Genomic DNA, 24,343 nt, shown 5'->3' with positions numbered 1-24,343 from the left:
TGGCATTCATTTCCTTTTAAATAACCCACCAATCATCTCCTTTTAAAATAAAAAGTCTTCTCTCGTAAAATATTTTCAACTAGCAGAAGTTCTGCCCCCAATTCATTTTCACTTGGGACATAATTATGCTTCACATTCATACTTCATTAATGCTTCATTAATGCCAATAAAATATTATGCTAAGTTATTTTCCACTAGCAGCATCATAATTCCCATCACCCCTTAAAAATATAAAGCTTTGTGTTTGCATGCATATAAGCCAATTCCTATATATTCACATACCTAAAATCTGAATTTTTTTCTTAAAAACCCATTATACCAAACAAATCTTTCATATGACAGCACAGGAAATGATCACAGGGAGTCTGCGATATTTTAGACGAAGGATCTCAGTAATACGAAGGATCAAAAATTTCGTAAACAATTAAGTATGAAGAAATTGCACGAAGAAATCTCCGTAACACATGATAAAAAATTGTTGCCCACTAAAAGCATTGCCCAACACAACCTATTAATAGCATTTCCCAACTCATCATAATTCATACAATCCCAGGCAACAATACAAATAGCATTTCTCTACAGGAAAGAGGAGATACCTACAAAAACTTCAAACAACTTTCGATCCACCAACCTAATGCCAAACGGGAAATGGGAGGGCAAAAGAGTGCACGGGATCGAGGAGTCCGACCGAGTGCACGGGATCGAGGAGTCCGATCGCAGAGTTAGGGTAACAACAGCGACACGGGATCGAGGAGCAGAGGCGAGATCAGGGGAGTCTGATTGCAGATCTAGGGCGACGACGACAAGACGGGCAGACGAGTAATAATCTGTGAGTAAATGCGGAACGCAGGATAATGAGAGCGGCGGACAAAAGAACTAATATTAAAATAAACCCTTACACGTGTTCGTTCACCGCTGGCCCCAACGCATTATCCAAACGCTACCAGGGGTTCCAAAAATGCGAAACACAGAGATAAGCTGCGCCAAACATACCCTTAAAGTTGAACAAGTGATTCTTTTTTTTGTGATATAAGACTATTGGTTGGTATAAATGTAAAAAGTAAAATTTAGATTCTGGATAGGTAAATACATAAGAATTTGGTGGTGTATATCTAAATGTCCCATTTTTATATTAAGCAAATAAGGCGGCCATTAAACTAGTTATCTAATGCAGCATTTTTTTTCCCTCCTTATTTAATGTAGCACTTAATTTTCTAGAAAAAAATTCCAAAATTTAATTGATAAATGTATTCATGCTATAAGAAATTATTTTACATACAACACATCCATTTCTTACCAGGATGAGTCTCAAAATCATTAAATTAATATTTAAAAATAAATATAAAATATTATATTACAAAAATAAATATTAAATAAATTTTAATTGATTTTTTATTGATTACTATCATCTTAAAATTAATTTAATTTTAAATTTTAATTGATCAAAATATTTCTGGCCAAAAGTTTTGATTTTACAAATAAATTAATTTGAATTTTTTTTTTTTAATTTATTGCCCTCTGTTGACAGCCTAACTATATTTTAGGGCAATTAATTACAACCAATAATATGGTTTTATGAAATAAAAAAATAAATATGAGTTAAATTACCAAAAGTTTATGTATGATTAATTTACCAATTTACCAATATTTCTAGAAGTTGTAATTTTCCATAATGGAGACCAAGAACTGCAATTTTGGACATTTGATGCATTCAACTGCATTAGCTGCATTATTTAAGAGCAGCTTTTGAATCCTAATTCTTTCCTGTTGATTATCTGATTATTTTTGGAAGAAAAATTGCTTGTAAATAATTAAATGGGAGGGATAAAATTGTGAAATAAATAATTATGTGAGGACTTATGTTTAAGGAAATTCACATACATATAAGGCTGTAAAAAAGGCTCGCTTTTCGTGAACGGCTCGTGTTTGGTTCGTTAAGTAGCATGTGTTCGAATCGTTCTTTAAGTAAACAAGCAGAACATGAACAAATTTCTAAGCTCAAATTATAAAGAAGTTGAACACGAATTACCCTTTCTTTGATCATGTTCAACTTGTTTTAATTTGAAATAAAAATATTATATATATTATTTATATAATAATATATCATATATATTTAAATCTAAATTTAAATCATAACAACTTGTATGGTCATGTGATTCTGCGCCATTTATTGCACCGAGTTGGTGTGGGTTTGAACCCAACACCCTACATCTATTTTTTTTCTAAATAATTCAAATAAGTCAATTTCGAGCCGAGCACAAACAAGAATATGTAAATCAAGCTGAACATGAACACATTATTCACGAGCAATTTCGAACACCGGCCAATTTCGAACATGAGCCAATTTTGAACAATCCGAGCACAACCCAAGCATGAGCTCACTCAAGCTCGGCTCGTTTGCAGCCCTACGTACGTACCACAATTTTTATGCATTTATATATCAAACACCTAAAGTTCAATATTTACATTTATAAGACTGATATTATAAACCTAATCTGAACTCTTTTATGATTTGCATATTACCATGCTGTATGGATAAGATATCTAATTAGAACAAGCAAACAATACAAATATTAGGTAGCTAAAACCAAATGGAATGAAGAAAACCCCATATTCTCCTAGTTATATCTTACAAATTACAATGGTGGTAATAAATGATTCAAGACTACTGATTAACCAACTAAGGAACATACAGTTAGATAGTTGTCATTAAGAAAACTTTATTGTGTAATTATTATTCGGATGAGATGTAACAAGGAGATTAAGTTTATAATGACAGACAGTAAGAAAGTGAGAGATTCACAATCACAAAAGAATTAGTCCCATTAAATTTGATTATGGTATTGATAGTGGAGGTTTTCTCTTTAGTACAGAAAGAGAAGAAGCCATGACACAATGAAAAAAGAGGTAGAAACTTAAAAAAACTATAATACAACTTGGCTTTAACAAAAAACCATTCAACTTTGTAATTAAATAGTTAAACAAGAGGTTTTATAGTTGTATTATGCCCTATGTTCGAGGCGACCATTCAAAACGGTTTGATCCAATTTTTGATCCGATCATGCAGCTATATGAGTGCGATGGATGGTAAATCATTGGCTATCTTTTTTAGCCAGATCTAGACGGGGAGGTTTGGGAAGTAGCTAGTTTCAGCATTCACTGGTGAAAGGACTGACAACAGTGAGATAATATTCATATTTATGATGATCTAAATAGGTATCATCCAATATAACCTTTCCCAAATATGTCTTTCTTACTATACCAAGAGAATTAAGCCTATGCCTTTTTTTGGTTTCGAAATATTAATATGGTACATATCTTTTTTCTAATCCTCAAAACCTCCATATGCTCTATAAAATAAAGCATTTCTCTCTAGAGAAATCTAAAGAAATAGCCAAACAGAGTCCACTTCCCCAATCACACTCCAACCAAAATTAAGTGCAATCACTTATTTTAATTAATCAGAAAAAGAAGTAGACACATTTTAATTTTGTGCAGATTATTTTTTAATGAAAATGGAGTAAAACAACAATAATATGACAGGCTAAGAAAGAATGAAAGAAGTTGAACCTTAGGATGCTTGGTCCCACAGCCATTGCACTCCTCGTGAACAAATGGATGACAGGCAAGAGTCGTCCTCTCTGGCCACACTTACTGGTCCCCCTAGAATTAGTATCCAGAAAAAACTTATGACCAAAACATCCCATAAAAGATGAGTTAGTTGGTCAGCTGGATATAGCATGGGTTAGTTGAAGGCATTTAAGCATCACGGGATATAGAAGAACGGAGCAAAGGGCTAAGACATGTTCGTCAGATTTACCTGTGTCCCTTACCTCAAACAACCAAAAAGCACATGGCTGCTCAAGACATGAAGGAGACCATTGAGCTCTCTGTAGTTGCCGCCAGTGAAACTCCTCAACGGAAAAGCATGGAATCACCAGAACAAGGAAGGTTGCTCAGGCGGCCGGCATCACCGGGTTGTAGCCTTTTCTACTTCGCAGACAGACTGGACTTTCTTTTGATGTTCTTTGGAAGCATTGGGTCCTGCATTCATGGCGCTGCACTTCCTGTGTTCTTCGTTCTCTTTGGGAAGCTTATTGATTCATTGGGTTCGCTTTCATCCAATCCTCAGAGGCTTTCTGACAAAGTTTCAAAGGTTAAATGGGTGCTAAGAAGTCAAATTCCTTGTACTAGCTTTTCTGTTAGGGGAAAACACATTAGTAGATGAAATTACTCAAAAGAGCAAGGAGAAAAATAGAGAGGGAATGAATAGATCTTTCTATCATAATATCTCATTTTAATCTTTCTATTTCTGTCATAAAAATTTAACTGTGTGATGCCTAGTCAATATTTACTCTAATTTTGCATATTCTAATGTTGAAGTAGAAGGAATGCAGGTAGAGTTACCTTATATCAAGACATCATTAGGATGGAGGTACTACTACAAGTGTTTTTGAAGGAAGAGAAATAGAAGCAAATGGATGAAGAAAAAAGTGCTAAAATTTTCCTCAAGTACTTATTGCTCTTTTAAAGTTGAGTGTCAGATAGCAAGTCATAATTTGATGGAGCTTTTAAGAATAACTGCCAAAATTCTGCCTTGAATTGGTAGAAGTGTAAGATTAGTAACTTTGTACAAGCTATCCCTTAAAATTTGCAAATTTTCACTGATGATTCCTTAGCTAGGATAGCCAAGCAAATTTGATTTACTATACCAGAAACCTAGAAGGGAATCCACTAGATTGAAAATAAATTAGGATTTCAGGACGGTGAAAAAAGCTCAAGTCCAATTAAGTTTCACTTGTACAGGTTGAGCATTTGCATAAAGACAAAGAATAAGTACCAAATGCTGTTGCTGAAAGTATATTCATAACTTTGGTATAAATGAACAAATTTGTAAAAAAAAGAAATCTAATACATTGCGCAGAAACGGTTGTTTACTTTAAAAGATTTCAAAAGCCAATGCTATACACATAGAAGGAAGACAAACAATTTAGGACAGAATTAATGCAACACTAAAGCAACGAATTGCCTGTAAAATTGAGAGTTTCTTCTGTTCATAATGCAAATTCTCTGAAGGGCTCGTTAAACTTTCACAAGCAGATAACAGCATTTTATTTTTCAGTAATGGTTCTATAAACATGCTGACTCGATCCATCATTGCAGCATGCACTGGAGTTGGTCTATTTAGGAGCTGTGGTCATGATATCTGCATGGATAGGTGTGTCCTCAAAATTGAATTCTTCAGTAGCTTTTGGCATCTACATACATACCACTCATTTTTTTTATGTATTTACATATTTAATACCAAAACTTTCATATTTACATTTATAACACCCAAAACATTCATATCACATCACATAAAAAAATAAAAAAAATACCACCATTTTAACTTTTAATAAGCAAAATATACAAAGTTAAAGTGTATTCATGTAAAAAATAAAGTTTAGGTGTTGGATATGTTAAAAAATAGGAAGTGAGTGATATATATGCAGAACTTTCAAATATTTTAAGCAATGCGGGAGCCAGCACTCTAATGTATGATGTAAATACAGGGGTAGCATTCTGGATGCAGACTGGAGAGAGGCAGACAGCACGTCTTAGGGTCAAATATATCCAGTCCATTCTACAACAAGACATCAGCTTCTTTGATACAGATGCAAGAGATGAAAACATAATTTCTCATATAACAAGTGATGCTATACATGTGCAGGATGCCATTGGTGATAAGGTAACAATAGTACCCTGTTTTTCCCTTGACAATAACACAAAAACATGTTACGAATGCCTTCTATTAAATGACATGAATTATGATAAACTTAATGGTTTGGTAATTCACTGCGAAAAGGAGTGAAAACTGAACTTTCTCTCCACGTTATATGCAGACTGGTCACTGTGTGCGGTATCTATCTCAGTTTTTAGTCGGGTTTGTCGTAGGATTTACCTCAGTATGGCAGCTCACACTTCTCACCTTGGCTGTCGTTCCATTGATTGTCGTTGCTGGTGGCACATATGCTGTGGTGATGGCTGGTTTGGCCAAGAAAGGTGAGGGTGCCTATGCTGAAGCAGGCAAAATTGCAGAAGAGGTACTTATGTTGAAGTCATTGCATTCTGAAATTTTATTTACAAGTAATAAATAATAGTTTTGACTGGCAAATAGATAAAGTGTTTATCTAAAGGGTATATTCCAAAACATATTTAGTAGTACATAGGGGGCAGTTTGGGATATCTTCTAGATTTTATTTTTTATTTTTTATTTTTTATTTTTGTTTTGTTTTATTTATGTTTTAACCATGAAACATATTTGATATGTTCTAATAAGGTGAATTATTTTTAAAAACACTAAAATAAAAATTTTAGATGTTTTAAGTGTCTTTAAAAACAAGTTAATTTATTTTTTAAAATAAAAAATAAAAACAAGCAAAAAATGCACTAAACAAACATGTTTTTAAAATAAAAGCAAAAAAATAAAAATAAAAAATAAATAATAGAAGTGATTCCAAACAAGCCCTTAGGAAGCAAGTTTGTTAGATTGCATAATTAAAACTAGAAAACAGAAACCTGCATGTTTTTTTTACTCATAGAAAATACTATTGACTTTCGAAGGATTGCATTGGCAAATTTTTGACAAGGAACCCACATTTCATTGCTTTGATGTATAGGCACTGCTTGTACAGCAAGGATTTAAAAGACTGCTATATGCAGAAAAAAATATATTAGTTTATATGTTTTTGACTTGCAGAAAATTCATAAGATTTCAAATAGCATTAGGAGGTCATGAGCAGAATATAGCTTATAAAGCATAGGCAACTGAGAATCACTTAGCGAACAGATAATGCTAAATTGTATAATTAGCTGCATCAAGAAATAAAATTTACTCAATATTAACAACTTACTCTGCAATATCGATCAAGCTTAAGAAGAATTTAGTCAGCAAAGAAAAATAAAAAATCAATTGGCATATCATCTGAAGTTCGTTTGCAAAGCTGCTGAACAATTATTTCGGTTTAATTTGAGGAAAAAAATATATTATTTGGGTTTTCTTAATGAGCAGTAAATCCATATTGTAGGGCTCAAATTCATAATCTTAAAGAAACAATTTGCTTCAATCACTAGGCCACGAACCCATCACGATCCGGCTCAGGGCATAAAATTAATCAAGGTAGGAATAGACGTTCAACAGTGGAATTAAATTTTCCATTATTCTATGTTTATCATTAACAGTTTAATATTCAAATAGTCATAAAAGATCCACTAAAGAAAGTAATTTAATTAACAACTAAATATTTTATATTTTTTATTATTATTCTCACCTCCTGCACACATTAGCTCATCTAGTATTTATCTTATTTAAAAGTTTAAACTTGAAAAATTATTAAAATAATATAATGTGTTATCTAAAATAACCTAGTGAAGCAATCACCCTTCTAAACTAAAATAACTCAAGGAAAAGAAAATAATAAGCATGTGGGTATCTCATATTTCACTCTAGAAGATCTTATTATAATCAAATGTATATGTTCATGACATTTATTCAACGAAAATAACCTAAACATCAACATGCATTAACTTTAACTGTACTCTTCAAGGTTTAATCTTTAACTTTATGTTCACTTAATCCTATTAGAATTCGTATTTGTCTTAGAGCACCGTCAAAACATAATCTAACATACTCCTAACCAATATTATCTCGTTGGCATAACGGTCCATGATCTAATTTACACGATTGTCTGAGATGGAAATGTTACTACTCACCTCTGATCGATATTCTCTCATTGACTTAGTAGTTAGCACTCTAAACATCGCAATTGTCGAGGTGGCAGGATAACATCTATGCGCGCAGTTACACTGGCTTCTCTTACCTTCATCATAAGGGGGGTGAACTCCTCTTAGCATGCACATACAAACATTTATATATATATATATATATTAGAGAATGAGCATTATACGGCTCCCTATATATTCATTGAAACAAAAGTACAAATTGTGGAGTGGAGACGGATCCCCACATCTAAAAAACCCAAGAAAAAAAACTCAATCCCAAGGGGTTCCATCTCTATCATTACAACTCAACGCCCAAAAATCAAAGAAATAAGTAAATACCAAGAAATCCATACATGTATACCGAAGCAAAAGAAAACCAAAATGTATAGCATGTATACCAAAGCAAAGAAAACCAAAACGTATAGCAAAAAGAACAAGGGATCCCAATCCAATCACAGTAAGAGTCCTCATGAAAATATGGAGAAAAGAGCGAGCCTTGACGAAACTCCAGTACACCACGATGCAGTCCTTGCCAAGCAGAAGCCTCGAACAGAAGAAGGGGCGCAAACAGTAAGCAAACCAACAATAATTGAAGAGACAGAGCAGCAGCATAACCGGGCAAGAGAGGGAGTCGGATGTCAAAATTGAACAGGCAGTGTCAATAACAAAACAACCCAATACCATAGAGAAAAAAAACAGAAATAATAATAGAATCAGTAACATGAGCAGAAAAGGGGATAAGTACAGGAACCGACCTCGAACAAGCCAAATGCTTCCATACTGGAAAATTATCCAATAACCATGAGAGCAGGACAATCTCTACCATAAATTTTGACCAAATAGCTAGGCTACCGAGAGCAATCACGACGAACATGCCAACCCAACTATTATTATTTGCACTACCAACAACAACAAGTCAATTGGCGGGTCTATTCCCCTCACGATGACTGAACCTCCAAATAACAGAAATATGAGAGAATATAAGTTTAATTCTCTTAATACAATGCATCAGCCCCACCAACAAGAATATCAACCAAAATACGAGAGTCACTCTCAATGATAATAAACTGCCAATTAAGAGATAAAGCAATCATGACAGCCATCAACATGACCCTAGCCTCCACTTAAAAAGGAGTATCAGAGAAATAGGGAGAAGAAAAGAAGCGAATAGTCCCCGACATTATTTCTAGCAAAGCCCCCACAGCCAGCATTACAAGTTTTCCAGCTCCCATCGATTTTAATCTTCACCCACCCTATGGGAGGAGACCGCCATCTCACCAAAACTGGGAGTTGCGGTATTCTACCCCAACCATAATCGCTGGCCCCATAGATTCAAAATAAGAAATGCCCGAGAAGAAGCTGTCTTTAGCAGCTCCCACCTTACAAAGTTTGTTAACATAAGTGATGATATTTGCAAAAACCGTCGTACTTAGAATGACTTTACCCTCATGCTCCATATCATTACGGGCCATCCAAATAAACCAACAAATAATGTAAAGATAAATTTGCAAGAAATGTTTATGTTTCCTATCCGGGTTACAAACCTAAATGGTGCCAAGTAGATTCCGAGCAAGAGACAAATCAATACCAAGCCAAAGATCAGCCTTCCGCCAAATAAACCGTGAATAAGGACATAAGAAAAATAGGTGCTCAATAGACTACTCCGCCGCATTGCACAACAAACAAAGCGAAGCAAGTCTCAACCCCTTCAATTTCAAAATATCGTCGCAAGGAATAACAAAGTGAAAGATCCTCCAAGCCAAGAAGAACATGGAGGGAGTTAAAGCCCAACTCCAAACACTCTCTCCCCAGGAAATTTTATTAAAATTATGTAGAGCAGAATATAAGGACTTGGTGACCGAACACAAGGAGGTCAATTTCAAAGTCGGAGTGTCTTGTGAATGAGACTCCAAGAGAATTGAAGCAATAAAATTAGCCCCCTCCGACCCCACCAGACTGACAAGAAGAGGAAAGTTCCAATTACCATCAACCCACGCGTCACAAACAAGAAGGCTAGCATATCGCGCATCCCTCAAGTCTGCGCATCCCTCAAGTCTAGCGTAGCGTAACATGGGACCAACAGTCATGCCAAAAGAAAATGTTACCACACCCCATCTCCCAGTAAATAAAATCATTGGCCCATTCTCTAATTTGAAGCAATCTTTTCCACACCCCAGAGTCACCCAACTGCCAATTAACCAAAGCAGGGTGGGTACTCTGACAATATTTACCAAGCATGAACAAAGCCCACAGGTAGTCCCCTTTCTGAAATTTAAACCAAAGTTTAAAAGATTTACATCAGCAATATGATGAAGTGATTTGAACCGAACCCCAAACACCCAGCATAATTTGGTTTGCAGATATTCTTCCAAGGCATCCATCTTCTACCAAAGTGGTTTCCCACCCATAAAAACTTGTTAAAACATCTTTCAAGGATCAATTGGGTGCTCTTTTTTATTTGGATGACTTGTAAAGCATACAAAGGAAGAAATTGCAGGATGCTCTTAAGCAAAGTAATTCCACCACAAAATGACAGGAAATTGTTTTTCCAATCAAAAATTCTTTTCCGCACCTTTTACACCACTTTATCAAACTGAGTATGTTTTTTCCTGCCCTTGAGTAAGTTAACCCCCAAATATTTTAGCGGGAGAGTAGAGAGAGAAACCAGTGAAATTGACAATCCAGCTTGCATTAGACAGATTAACGGTATTCCTTATGTATAAGTGACATTTATTTGCACTAAAGAGAAGCCCAGAAACAGATTAGAAATCTTCCAATAACCGATATATTTTCCTTACCACTTGTTTACTAGCATTAGAAAACAAAATAATATCATCTGCATATGCCAAATATGTTACCAAAGTATTGGATTTATGAGCATAATGCAAAGTGAGAGTTTGCCTATAAAGTTCATTTATAAGGCGAAAGAAGTAATCAAAGATCAAGATGAAAATCGTAGGGGATAAGGGGTCACCCTTCTTAATCCCACGCCCCGCACTAAAGAACCCACGAGAATGACCGTTGATGAGAATACTGTATTTATTACATTGAAGCCAGGAATGTATAAATTTGCAAAATGCCTGAGAGAAACCCTGAGCCCTGAGGACATAAAGAATAAAATCTCAACTAATAGAGTCATAAGCTTTACGAATATCCAATTTAGTGACCATGTTGTCTCCTCTGCATCTCTTATCAATATCCAAAATAAGTTCTTGAGCAAGCATAATATTGTCAGTAATCCCACGACCTTGGATAAAAGCAGATTGATTTGGAGAAATCAAAAGATGAAGGTGAGGTTGAATCCGTCTAACCAACAGTTTACTAATCACTTTAGACAAAACTGATGTCAGAGAAATAGGCCTAAAATGATCCCAAGTGATTTTTTGAGTAGATTTGGGAATGAGGACATAAGTAGCGGGAGAGAAATAATTCTCAGGTGCATCACCCCTAAAAAAACTCTGCATAGCTTCCACAACCTCTTTCTGCACAATACTCCAACATTTAATATAGAAATCAGAGCTAAAATCATCAGAGTCAGGAGCTTTGTTACAATTAATTTCCGAGAGGACAGAAAATATTTCCTCAGCTGAGGGAATACTACAGAGGTCAAGATCCTCCATGTAATGACGCACATCATCAAATAAATAAGCCTCAATAGAACCCGAAGTCTCGCGAGCTGCGAACAGGTTGGAGAAATAATGGACAACACTCTCACCCAACTCCTCATCCCTAGTAATCCAGTTACATCAGCATTTTTAATTCTAACAATAGTATTGGTAGCCCGACATTGTTTAATGCAAGCATGGAAATACTTGGTATTTCTATCACCTTGAGTAAAATGAGTCTCTCCTGCTTTTTTTTGCAAAAGTTCCTCCTCCCAATAAGAGGCCTCCAATAATTCTTTGTGAGCCTCCTGCAGATCAGGAGCAATATCAACAGAAGATTCAACCAGAGTCTGTAACAGAGTAACCCTGTGCTCAGCCCTCTTGACTCTAGCATGTACATCACCGAAAATATCCCAGCTCCAAGATCTTAAAGCAGAAGCCACCTTTTTATGTAGCTTCCAAAGAGTAAACCAAGCATTACCCACCTCAACACCTCTCCAATTAGTTGCAACAACTGTCATAAAATCATCATGTCTGGCCTAAACATTTAAATACCGAAAAGTAATAAGTGGAGACTTTCTTGAAAAAATCAAAGGATAAGAGGGGATTATGATCAGACCCAGATCTACATAGATGTTGAACTTGAGAGAAGTTATAAGAGGAAATTCACGATTGATTTAGAAAACACCTATCGAGGCGTTCAAAAAGCTTGCCCCTTTTCCAATTAAACTTGGAACCAACAAACCCCAAATCAGAGATGCCAGCCAAATCCATAGCCCCATTGAAATTATCCATTAAATTGGGATCAAACTACCTTCCAATTTCTCTGAGTCATGCATAATCATATTAAAATCTCCTCCTACCATCCAATTTTCTTGGATTAAGGCTCTCATACTAGATAATTTGTGCCAAATATCATATCTTGCAACATTTGAAGACCCAGCATAAACGAAAGTAAGGCAACCAGAGAATTCCTCCATATTGAAAGAGACATGCACAAATTGTCTATCATCAGTGATCACATTAACTATGATATGCTTCCGCCAAAACAATCAAATCTTATTAGAGCAATTAGCAAAGAAAGAGAAATGTTTGAATTTACCCAAAATACGATCATCCGGAGAAGAGACCAAAGGTTCCAGAATAGAGAAAATATCAACCTTATGAATCATTGTCATTAATTTAAGTCTACTAAGGGAGTAAGGATCTGCAACTCCCCTGCTATTCCAAATTAAGACATCAAACATGAATAGACATATATTATATCTGATATATATACATTTACTTTTCTTAAGATAAGCTTTACCTCTATCCATCGATTAATAAATATAACCTTACTAAATCTATAGATCATGCAATAAATTGATATATGCACATTTACTAAAATTCTAAAGTTCAAGTAATCATGTAACATATATATTGAGTCATGGAATAAGCTAGCATATAAATCTTACTAGAACATAAGTTTCATGCAATAATCTGACATTCTTTCTAAAAGAAACTATTATATAACTATTAAGAGAACAATATGTAACATGTATACTTCATGACTAATGATATGAAGAATTATATGTGATTTAATTTCATTGATACACGATATAATAGCGAAAATTTATAAGCATGAAATATTACTATGACTTAAAAGCGTAATTACTCGCCTTGAGCTTTTCACCTTCAATGTAACTTTTCACAATCTATAACTCCAAATCTTTTATGAACAGATATACCTTGGTCTTAATTTTTGTTATATTTTAATATTTTTAATCAATATTAATTCTAATTTAAATAAATTAACCTTTAACATTAATTAATTTACACATTTCCCTTCAAAGTGATTCACTCCTCAATTTCTAAACTAAATTTTCCTCTCTCTCTCTCTCTCTCCCTCTCTCTCTCTCTCTCTCTCTTTCACACACACACACACACACACATATATGTATGATTTCATTGATTAAAATGAATAAACTCTTACCTTAAAAGGCTTGGTTTGCTTCCCTAGCCAAAAAGTTCTTTTCCCCTTACAATTTGACTTGATTCAGCCTCTATTCTTCTACCTATAATTTTTTATTAACATTTTAATACAACAAAAACAAGCTTTTATCCCACTAAGTGAGGACGACTACATAAATCTTTTTTCTCCATTGCGTCTTATTGAGTGTCATATTTTCATTTAATTCTGATACCAAATCATCTAAGACGACTGTCTCAAATTTTGTCAATCACTGGAGCTACGCCAACCGTATCATGGCTATATTGATTTCGCATTTTGTCTCTAAGAGTCAAGCCACTCATCCACCTAAGCATCTCGGTAAACATTATGAGACATAGAGCATTGTAGGTCCCACCACCATCTTATAAAATTTTTCTTTCAGTTTAAGAGGTAATTTTCTATCACACAATAGGCCCGAAGCATTCCTCCACTTTAACCAACCAACTTGAATTCTACTAAGAACATCCAAATCTATATCACCATCGTTCTGAACAATAAACCCGAGATATCTAAAATGTTCACATCTTTTAATGATTTGATCAGTCATAGTTACGATTATGTCACTAGAGCTAGTACTACTAAAATTACATTCCATGTATTCATTTTTAGTCTACTCAAATGAAGGCCTTTAGACTCCAAAGTAGACCTCCATAATTCAAGTTTTTTTTCTGAACTCTTTCTCTAGTCTTATCCACATAAAGGATATCATAAACGAAAGCACACACCTAAGTACATCCTCATGTTCATGTCTAGTAAAAGCATCCATAACTAAAGCAATATGATATTGGCTTAAAGTCGATCCCTTATGTAATCTAACCGAAATAGAAAAATATTCGGTCAATCCTCTTGCTGTTCGAACACAAGTAACGGCTCTAGTATACATGTCTTTAATGACTTGAATATAAGTCATATCAACACATTTCTTCTCTAGAAATCACAATAAAAATCATGTAGTACCTCCTTATTTTCCTAGTACTTCTCAATCAAACCTCTCAAAAAATGTATAGCTTCCATGCTAGACCTGTCTGGCATAAATCCAAACTGATTATGAGAAATCTTTGTATCACTTCATCTTTGTATCACTTGTATCACTTCTTAACCTATGTTCAATTACCCTCTCTAATAATTTTAGAGTCTGACACATCAACGTAGGGTCTGTTTGGGGTAGATGCAGCTTATCCAATAAGATGGTTTGTAGCAGCTGCCCCAGGAAGCTGATGTGGGAAAGCTGCAGCGAGAAAAATGGCTCTCTGTTTTTTACAGTTTGAAAACAGTTGTGTAGCAGCTGTTTCTTGATAAATAATCATTCTGACTCTGTGCAGTAATATTGTTTGCAACAGAACTGTCATAACAATATATTTGATACTTGAAAAGCAAAAAACTACTTCATAATAGTAGAAAAAATAAGATACACATATCACATAACAGTGAGTATCAAATATACTAAAAAAATTATTAAAATTAACTTTTAAAAAATGATAATATTAATTTTAAAATCTAGTCGACGTATGTCACGAGCTACATCGTCCTCAAGGGATGTCCTCTAACCCCGATCATTATCGGCAGTTGAATCAGTCAGACTGTTTGCCCACCATAAGAGGTCACACTTCTCAATATCGTCTGTCCACTGCAGACACCTATAGAACTGTCTGCCCACCTGTATAACATCTACTTCAGTTTATTTGACTACTTTAAGGTACATGTCAGAAAGACTCACCACAAGCCTTTATGTCCACCACTCCTCAGAAGCATCAAAGTTTGTTTCACTGGATCTCACCTTAAACACGTTGATCCTCATTTCAATTCCTTCCAAACTTTTCAATCCTTCTTAAGTTGATCCCACATGTTATTTAGTTGCATCTTCTCATACTCTCTGTCTGTACTTTCATTGAATTTTTTGAAAATATTTTACTAACCTTATTTGTTGAATAAGGTCGTGGATCAATTTTTGAGATCTATTTCCTTCAAGCAAAAGTCACAGAATATTATTTTGGTTTTTCTATCCCACAATGCAGGTGTAATAGCCTCTTTAGCCTTAGTCATCGTATCACCATGATAATAAGAAGAACGATAAGTAAATGAAAATGCAACAATATATGCACAAGCCAACAACCCAACACTAAACAATATCCCTTGCACAAATCCACCACCCCCAACCCACAACCATATGCCCAACCCACCACCCTCAACTAAAACCACATGCCCCAGCCCACAAACCCAACTCACAACCATAAGCCCAACACAGCCCACCACCCCCAACCAAAACCATATGCCCCAGTCCACAAAAATATGCACCAAACCCAACTATATGCCCAACATAGCCCACCACCCCAAATCAAAAATCATATGCCCCAAACCACAACCATAGGCCCAACACAACCCACCATCCCAAACAAAAAACCATATGCCCAACACAGCCCACCATCCCCAACCAAAACCATATGCCCCCAACACCATAGTCATGGCCAGCACAACTGCCAGAACCACAAAATGCTCCAACACCATTGTCACAGCCAATACAAGAACCACCCACCACACACCACAACCACAGGCAACATAACAACCAACACCACAACAACCATCAGCACACCACAACAGTCACAGCAAACACAAGAACACCCACACCACATTCACGGTCAACACAACAGCTAGAACTATAAATGCCACCACACACCACAGCCACAACCAACACAAGAACCACCCACCACACACCACAGCCACAAGCAGCACAACAACCAACACACCATAAACCACCAGCACACCATAACAACCACAACTAACACAAGAACCACCCACCCCACGATCACGACCAACACAACAACCAGAACCACAAATGCCACCAACATCATTGTCATAGCCAGCACAAGAACCACCCACCACACACCACAGCCAAAGGCAGCACAACAACCAACAACCCTAAACCACGAGCACACCTCAATAGCCACAACCAACAGAAGAACCACTCATACCACGGTCACGGCCAGCACAACAGCCAGAACCACAAATGCCCCCAACAACCTTGCCACAGCCAACACAATAACCACCCACCACACACCACAGCCAGAAGCAGCAAAACCAACACACCCTATACTACTAGCACAGCACAACAGACACAACCAACACAAGAACCACACACACCATATTCACGGCCAGCACAACAGTCGGAACCACAAATGCCACCAACATCATTGCCACAGCCAACACCACACATCACAGCCACAGGCTAAACAACAACCAACACACCATGAACCACTAGCACACCACAATAGCCACAACCAAAAAAAAAACTCCCCCTACAATTCAACTTCATTGAGCCTCTATTCTTTTGCTTATAAATTTTATTAACGTTTTAATAATAATAATAATTTGATGTTAAATAATTGAAGTATTTCCTTAATAGAAAAGTAAAGTAGATTCTAACTAAAGTTAAGAAACCTAGCCCTAATGTTACCTTAATCCACCATTTGGCTCGATTCTCCCATAACTTAAATGCGGCTCACATTCGATAAAAAGAACTGTCTGATATTTTCTTCTTTTCTTCGTGCACAGAAGACGCACGTATGTCTTCTTCTTCTCCTCTTCTTCTCAATTGCATGAGAGCCGCACGACTTCTCCCGCACAAGAGAATATTACGTACGGAATTTGCATGTGTGAATTAGTGGTACTCTGGTGGTATTGTAATAATATTGTGATGAATACCACCAAATTTGCACTTATCTCATCCGCAAGTATATTTTTTTCTAACACAGATGTTCGTGGAACCTTCTTCCCTCTCTCAGGACACTGGTAGCCCTAAATCCTTTGATTCTTTTTCCTCATTGCTCAGTTAGGGCATGACTATTCTTCTCTTCAAGGCATGCGAGCATCTCCTTCCCTTCCTTTCTTCTTCACACTGGACCTGCTTAACGCAGGTTCCTTCCTCCTCGACACTACTCACGAGCCTCCTTCACACAGGTGAAGTCTCTCAAGCACACTAATGGCTTCTACTTCCTTCAACCACGTCTTGAAACCAAATGTAATCCTCTGCCTTCACACAGAAGTTTTTGTCCTTCTTTCTTCTTCTTCATTTTACTCTTGCTCTCCCTCTCGTTCTCGATATCTCTACCTCTCTCTCGTCGTTCGGTTTGAACGAAACGAGAGTAAGAATCCTCATTTTCATTTCCTGAGTGACACATCTCCTTCTAACGAAAAAGAATTTTAATTCAGTCATTTTTTTTTTACATTTAAAGTGGTGTTTTACAGAATCTTTTCACAATTTGTTGCAATATAAGGTGTATTTTGGTTTGTTAGCTTTCATTGAATACTTCTACAAAACCAAATTAACATTTACAATTAACAAAAAAATGCCTATTGAAATCTAGAAAAGAATTCAAATTTCCAGAGTTTTTTTAATAACTTATTGGACTGAGTCTAAAATCCAGAGTAGCGTAAACTTTGATTTTGGAAATATCAAGCCAATTTGACCTAACAAAAGTTTCATAGGTTCTGAATCATAATTAGTTCAATTTCCTGAGATGAAGAATTGAAACAGATCAATTCTACTCACCTGATGACCAATGCACTCCCTGCCAAAATGTACAGACGTCCTCAAATATCCTTTGCTTTGCTTTATATGTAGGTAATTTCACAAGTTCGTACTGTATATTCGTATGTTGGAGAAGAAAAGGCCATCGCAGCATACTCAAGATCACTCAAAATTGCTCTGAAACTGGGTAGGAAAAGTGGACTTGCAAAAGGGGTTGGGGTTGGTTGCACATATGGTATACTATTCTGCGCCTGGGCTCTGCTTCTTTGGTATGCTGGAGTTCTAGTTTTGCATAAAAAAACAAATGGTGGCAAAGCATTCACAACAATACTAAACGTCATCTTTAGTGGCTTGTAAGTACTGCCAAGCAGGAAGACGGGTGCAGTATTTAACAATTCCAACACTAATATTACGGTTGACATGTAAGTTCTACTTTTGTAGTGCTCTTGGACAAGCTGCTCCAAACATCAGCTCTCTTTCTAAAGGCCAGGTGGCTGCCAGTACTATAATAAGGATGATAGAAAAAGTTTCTAACGTATCAGAGCTATCCAATGGAGCAGTATTACCCCAAATCCAAGGCCAAATTGAGTTCTGTGAGGTCTCTTTTTCATACCCCTCACGCCAAAGCATCATCTTTGAATGTCTGAGCTTTTCAATCACAGCTGGAAAAACAACAGCAATCGTGGGGCAGAGTGGATCAGGAAAGAGCACTATCATATCCATGATCGAAAGATTTTACGAGCCAACATCAGGTATCATTAATTTCTTTCAAAATATTTAAGCTTTTGATTGCTAAGATTAATTAAAAACAAGTTACAAATATCTCAGATGCTAATAATATTTGTCAGGCAAAATTTGTCTGGATGGTCATGATATAAAGTCTCTTCAATTGAAGTGGCTAAGAAACCAAATGGGTTTAGTAAGTCAAGAACCGGCATTGTTTTCAGCTTCTATTGCCAAGAATATCCAATATGGAACAGAAGAAGTAGCCATGGAGGACATAATTAACGCCTCAAAAATAGCAAATGCTCATTGTTTTATTCAAAGCCTACCCAACGGCTACTTAACTGAGGTTGGAAATTATTGTCTGATTGGTACTATTAAATTTTCTCCTCATCCTGTACTAAACCTCTTAACTTATTAAACAACACAAGGTAGGAGAGGGAGGTTTCCAGCTTTCCGGAGGCCAGAAACAGCGTATTGCAATAGTCAGAGCCATTTTACGTAATCCAAAGATTTTACTACTAGATGAAGCAACCAGTGCACTGGACTACGAATCAGAGAGACTGGTACAAAATGCATTAGAGAAGGTGAAGTTGGACAGAACAACAGTTGTGGTAGCACATAGATTATCCACCATTAGCAATGCCCACACAATTGTAGTGTTAAACAATGGAAAAGTTACTGAAAGTGGCACACACGAAGAGCTGATGGAAAAAGAAGAACAAGGAGAGTATGCCAAGCTGGTACATGCTCAGCTATTAGCCAATGGCTGTAGCAAAAGCCCGAATAATCAAAAAGAGACAATGTAAGAGCATTTTTTATGTCCTCTCTGATCTTCTACTGAATTAAAACCATTCATAAGCTCTGTTTTCTTTTCCAGGAATTCAACTGAAACAGCAGTTTGTACAAACGCATGTGAAGTAGAAAGAAATCAAGAGACAGCTGGTCAGAAGACATTAAGAAATCCGGAGATTAGGCAAGATTTTGGCTCCGCCGGTTCACCGCCGGTGCCATCAATCAGGAAGATAATTAGTTTAAACAAACCAGAGTGGCCATTTGCAGTAACTGGATCACTAGGTGCTATATTAGCTGGTGCAGAAGGCCCGCTGTTTGCTCTTGGGATAACACATGTTCTGACTGCTTTTTATTCCCACGAGAGGTTTCATGTCAGGAGTGAGATCAAGATGGTGTCTCTGATATTCATTGGAGCAGCAATCATTACTGTGCCAATATATATTTTGCAGCACTACTTCTATACACTGATGGGAGAGAAGCTCACCGCACGTGTTCGACTGCGCATGTTCTCAGGTTTTAATAACAGGCATCACGCATGCATCCCATCAAAGGCTCATTTTTAAATTTATATCAAGTTCTCAAAATTAACGAATGGATAAACTGGTAGAAATATGAACAAAAGTTTCTTCTAAATTAAAAAAATAATAAAAAAAAGATGATCTGAAAACACAAACTTGACCAAAAAAATTTATCTGCACAAAAAAAAAAATTCTTGGACCCTGGCTCTAAAGCCATTCAAGAAGAACGTCCCAAAGAAAATCTGATGGCCCCTCGCGTTTCGAAATGGCGAAGAAAGAGTCTACACTAATGGCCAAACATATTTTTAACCCAAAAGTTTTAGCCATCATGTGAGGGCCAACAACTTGATAGTTTTACACCAACGTATTTTTAAGTATCAAAAATGTGATTAAAACAAAAGGCTTAAATTCCTTAACTTGTATATATCAAACAAAACTAAAAGAATCTTATATCTTCTAATTTTCAAACTAATAATTTAAAATTCTTTGACTTTGCTATTTTTTTTACTGGTAGATGACAAACTATTAATTGATATTTTGCTTTCTAATTTCTCTTTGATAAAAATGATAACCAATACCTGTTTTGTTGTCACGATGAAAAAAATTCTTTGCAATGCTTATGGAAGCTATGAGATCATAAAACATCTTCATAGCTATCTCAATTGACAATCTTAGCTTTCCAATAAGCTTATGTAGCATGGCACAAAGCTCTAAATTCAACATTTGCTCTGTTTCTAGGTATTATTAATTGTTTCTGGCTAATCCAAGTAACCAAGTTCCATCTCATATGAGTATCATATATTTAGCTGATCTTCGATTTGTGATTGATCCAACCCAATTTGCAATATTAAATCCATGAATCTCTCTATTTGAAGTCTTTTTGAAATGCAATTCCTATCCAAAATCTTCCAGTCATTTGATATACATCTCCCAAGAGTTCTCCATGGCATTGTTCGTAAAATGACTTACCATGCTCACAAAGAAATTGATATATGGTCGTGTATGAGAGAAGTAAATAAGCTTTTCAGTCAAGCTTTGTTATCTAAATTCATCCACAAGAGTTTTTCTCATGTACCCATTTTTATGGTTGGATTCATAAGTGTAAGGTGATTCACAATCAATCATCCACGTTTCTTTTAGCAGATCTAGAGCATATTTTCATTGGAAAATGAAAATACCATTCTTCGAACAAGCCATTTTGAAACTAAAGAAGTATTTGAGGTGATTGAACTCAATTATCTCAAACTTCATAGCAAGAAGGTTCTTCAATTTACTCATCTCTTCCTAATCATCTCTAGAGAGGACAATATCATCCATATATGCGATGAAATGATGACTTTTCCTTTGACAAAAAAGTTAGAAATAATGATGTGATCCAATTTACATTAAGCAATCCCATGTTGTTACCACTTCTGTAAATCTGTAGGATCATGCATACTGAGATTTCTTAAGGTCATAAAATGAATTTCAAAGCTTCAAAACTTTTTTAGCATTTTCCTGATTCTTAAAAAACTCGAGAAATTTTCATATTAATATCTTCCTCCAAATCACCATTTAGGAAGGCATTCTTGGCATCTAGTTGAATGCAATTGGCAATCCAGATTTGTTGCTAGTGAAATCAAAACTCTAATCGAGATTAAGTTAGGTTAAGAAAACAACTGTTTCTAGGCGAACCCTATAACAAAAAGGCGAGCCTTTATCTTGTCCACATTTCCATCTGCATCATGCTAGATGGTGAAAATCCTCTTGCGTCCAATTAGTCTTTCCTCTCAACATGTCCCAAGCCTTCTCAAATTTTGTTTTTCTCTAGTGTCCCGATTTCTTCTAGAATAGAAGTATTCCACTTAGCTTGGTTGAAAGCTTCCTGTATGTTATTTGGAATCTATAAAATTGTCATAATTATGACAGAGATGCGAAAATTGTGAGTCAGTCATTTATAAGAAATAAAATTATAGATTAGAAGTCACATATGAGATGTAACACACTTTCTGGTACCAGTAGATTAATGAAAATTATTAGGAGGCTCAATAGAACCAGATTTAGTAAGAATGTTGAGTAAGCAAGTTTTGAGAGTCTCCAGAGTCTGTTCAAATTCATTATTTTATTTGAGAATGTTGAGTAATCTAAATTCTTTTGGATTTTCAATTTCATTGAATAGACAATCACTTCTAAACTTGATCTTTCTTGTGTTATTCTCGAAATTAAAGTGTAAGGTTGTGTTTTGGATTGAGGTGATTTAGAGTGTTAGTTTGGTTGAGAGTGATTGTTTAGGTTCCTCAACATTCCTATTTTCTTAGAGCTCATATTCTCATGTGATAAGATTTCTCACATGAATTAAGGGTTTGGGATTATAGGATTGACTCACAAGGAATGTTTCATCTAGGGAATTATAGAAAAATATAGAACTTTCTCATTATTTGCGAGTAACTTTTTTAACATTTTTATTTAGAGAATATATAAGAAATGTTCACTTTAGAGAATAAGTGTAACTTGCATGAATGGCACTAAATATATGTGAATAAAAGTAAAACACCTATATATTTTAATGAAATAGTGGTTCAAAAATGACGAGGTGTTTGAAAAGGGATGTTAAAGTTAAAGATTTGAGAGGCATTCTAATAATGAGATATGCTACAATACGAACAATTTTATCTTCGAATTTTTTAGAAAGTGAAAAGAAAATGCAAGGATTTTGGCAATCTTTTGGGGATGAAATAGTCCTCCCTTTAAAGAGTTTGAGACTATTTTAGCCCATATTAAATAAATATGAAGACTAGTTTGACACTTTTCTATTACTAGAATGCCCTCTGCAAAAAATCAATGGACCATTTTGGCACTTTTTCATTCCAAATAGAACCAAATTTAGTTGTAAACACCGCATATTAAAAATACCGGCAACCTTTTTCAAAATAACTACTTGTCTGCATGCATTTTCTCACACCCATTTGTAAGAGTTGCCCTAGAAACAGGGACAAGAAAATGCTGGAAAAGTGTACAGTAGGCAGTGGAAATGCAGGAATAAATGCACATACAATACAAGCTAAATCATTGATAAATAACTAAGTATGCATCTATAAAAAACTAATAAAAGATAAATTACATAGAGACAAAGCACTCGGTAAACTTCAAAACATCATGCAACATCCCAGTTTACTCTAAAATTTATCTTGCTAGAACATAAGAAGCTTATAGAAGTCTCTCACTGTCAGCACATATCCTTCTGCCACATTAGTGGTTCAGCATAACCAATTTTATAACATAGAAGCTTAGCTTCTATCATATCCCATTGGAGTATGGATCAAGCATAAATATGAAGTCTATAATTAACTTTTTACTGTTTGGTAAGTAACTCGTCATGCTGTTTCTTTGCAGCAATCCTTAAAAATGAAATTGCATGGTTTGATCAAGATGAGAATAGTAGTGGTTCATTGGCATTGAGCTTAGCAGCAGATGCTACTTTAGTCCGAAGTACAGTCGCAGACCGAATGTCAACCATCATTCAGAATATCTCACTGACAATGACAGCATTTGCCATAGCATTTGCGCTAAGTTGGCGTATGGCAGCAGTCGTCCTTGCAACTTTTCCTTTGCTCATTTCAGCCTCAATAGCTGAGGTATTAATACAAGTGTCTCACAAAACTCGATCATACAATACTATCATCTAATTATCTTGCCTTATGCAGCAACTATTCCTTAAAGGATTTGGTGGAAATTATGCCGTTGCTTATGCCCGAGCGACGTCGGTGGCACGAGAAGCTATCACAAACATCAGAACAGTGGCAGCATTTTGCGCTGAAGACCGGGTTTCATCTCAGTTCACATGTGAACTAGACCAGCCTAACAAGAAGGCTTTCACACGTGGTCATATATCAGGAATAGGTTATGGCCTATCACAGTCCTTTGCATTTTGTTCTTATGCGCTTGGTCTTTGGTACGCATCACAGCTTATCAAGAATGGAGCTTCCAACTTTGGTAATATCATGAAGTCATTCATGGTGCTGATAATTACATCACTTGGAATAGCAGAAACATTAGCTCTTACACCTGACATTGTGAAGGGATCACAAGCTCTTGCTTCAGTTTTCTCTATTCTGGAAAGGAAAACAAGCATAGATGCCAATGACCCAAGTTCAGAAGTAGTGGAAGATATCAAGGGGTATATAGAATTCAGGAAAGTAAGCTTCAGATATCCTACCAGACCTCATATAACTGTCTTGAAGGAACTAAGCTTACATGTTGCAGCAGGTAGAAGCCTAGCATTGGTGGGCCAAAGTGGATCAGGAAAGAGCTCTGTAATATCACTGTTGATGAGATTCTATGATCCTACATCAGGGGAAATTCTAATAGATAACAAAGACATTAGAACCATAAACTTAAGATCCTTGAGAATGAGAATAGGTTTAGTTCAGCCTCTTGCGTCCAATTA

General features: G+C 35.8%; 1 protein-coding gene across 1 annotated transcript in view; it reads left to right on the top strand.

Annotated features, from left to right (window-relative positions):
- The first annotated feature begins 3,656 nt into the window (after positions 1 to 3,656).
- Positions 3,657 to 24,343, top strand: part of LOC110025488 (ABC transporter B family member 13-like) — a 21,505-nt gene continuing 818 nt past the window's right edge. The window contains exons 1-11 of the mRNA XM_020725994.1: positions 3,657 to 4,156; positions 5,164 to 5,218; positions 5,553 to 5,728; positions 5,883 to 6,083; positions 17,975 to 18,234; positions 18,323 to 18,633; positions 18,730 to 18,953; positions 19,036 to 19,409; positions 19,485 to 19,912; positions 23,290 to 23,531; positions 23,601 to 24,323. Coding sequence (XP_020581653.1) covers positions 3,854 to 4,156; positions 5,164 to 5,218; positions 5,553 to 5,728; positions 5,883 to 6,083; positions 17,975 to 18,234; positions 18,323 to 18,633; positions 18,730 to 18,953; positions 19,036 to 19,409; positions 19,485 to 19,912; positions 23,290 to 23,531; positions 23,601 to 24,323 — 3,297 coding nt within the window. The 5' untranslated portion in view covers positions 3,657 to 3,853. The remainder of the gene's footprint in view (positions 4,157 to 5,163; positions 5,219 to 5,552; positions 5,729 to 5,882; positions 6,084 to 17,974; positions 18,235 to 18,322; positions 18,634 to 18,729; positions 18,954 to 19,035; positions 19,410 to 19,484; positions 19,913 to 23,289; positions 23,532 to 23,600; positions 24,324 to 24,343) is intronic.

This window comes from Phalaenopsis equestris, unplaced genomic scaffold, assembly GCF_001263595.1.
Source record: "Phalaenopsis equestris unplaced genomic scaffold, ASM126359v1 Scaffold000301, whole genome shotgun sequence".
NCBI lineage: Eukaryota > Viridiplantae > Streptophyta > Magnoliopsida > Asparagales > Orchidaceae > Phalaenopsis > Phalaenopsis equestris.
The sequence above is the reverse complement of the archived record's forward strand: the minus strand, read 5'-3'. Positions and strand labels throughout refer to the sequence as shown.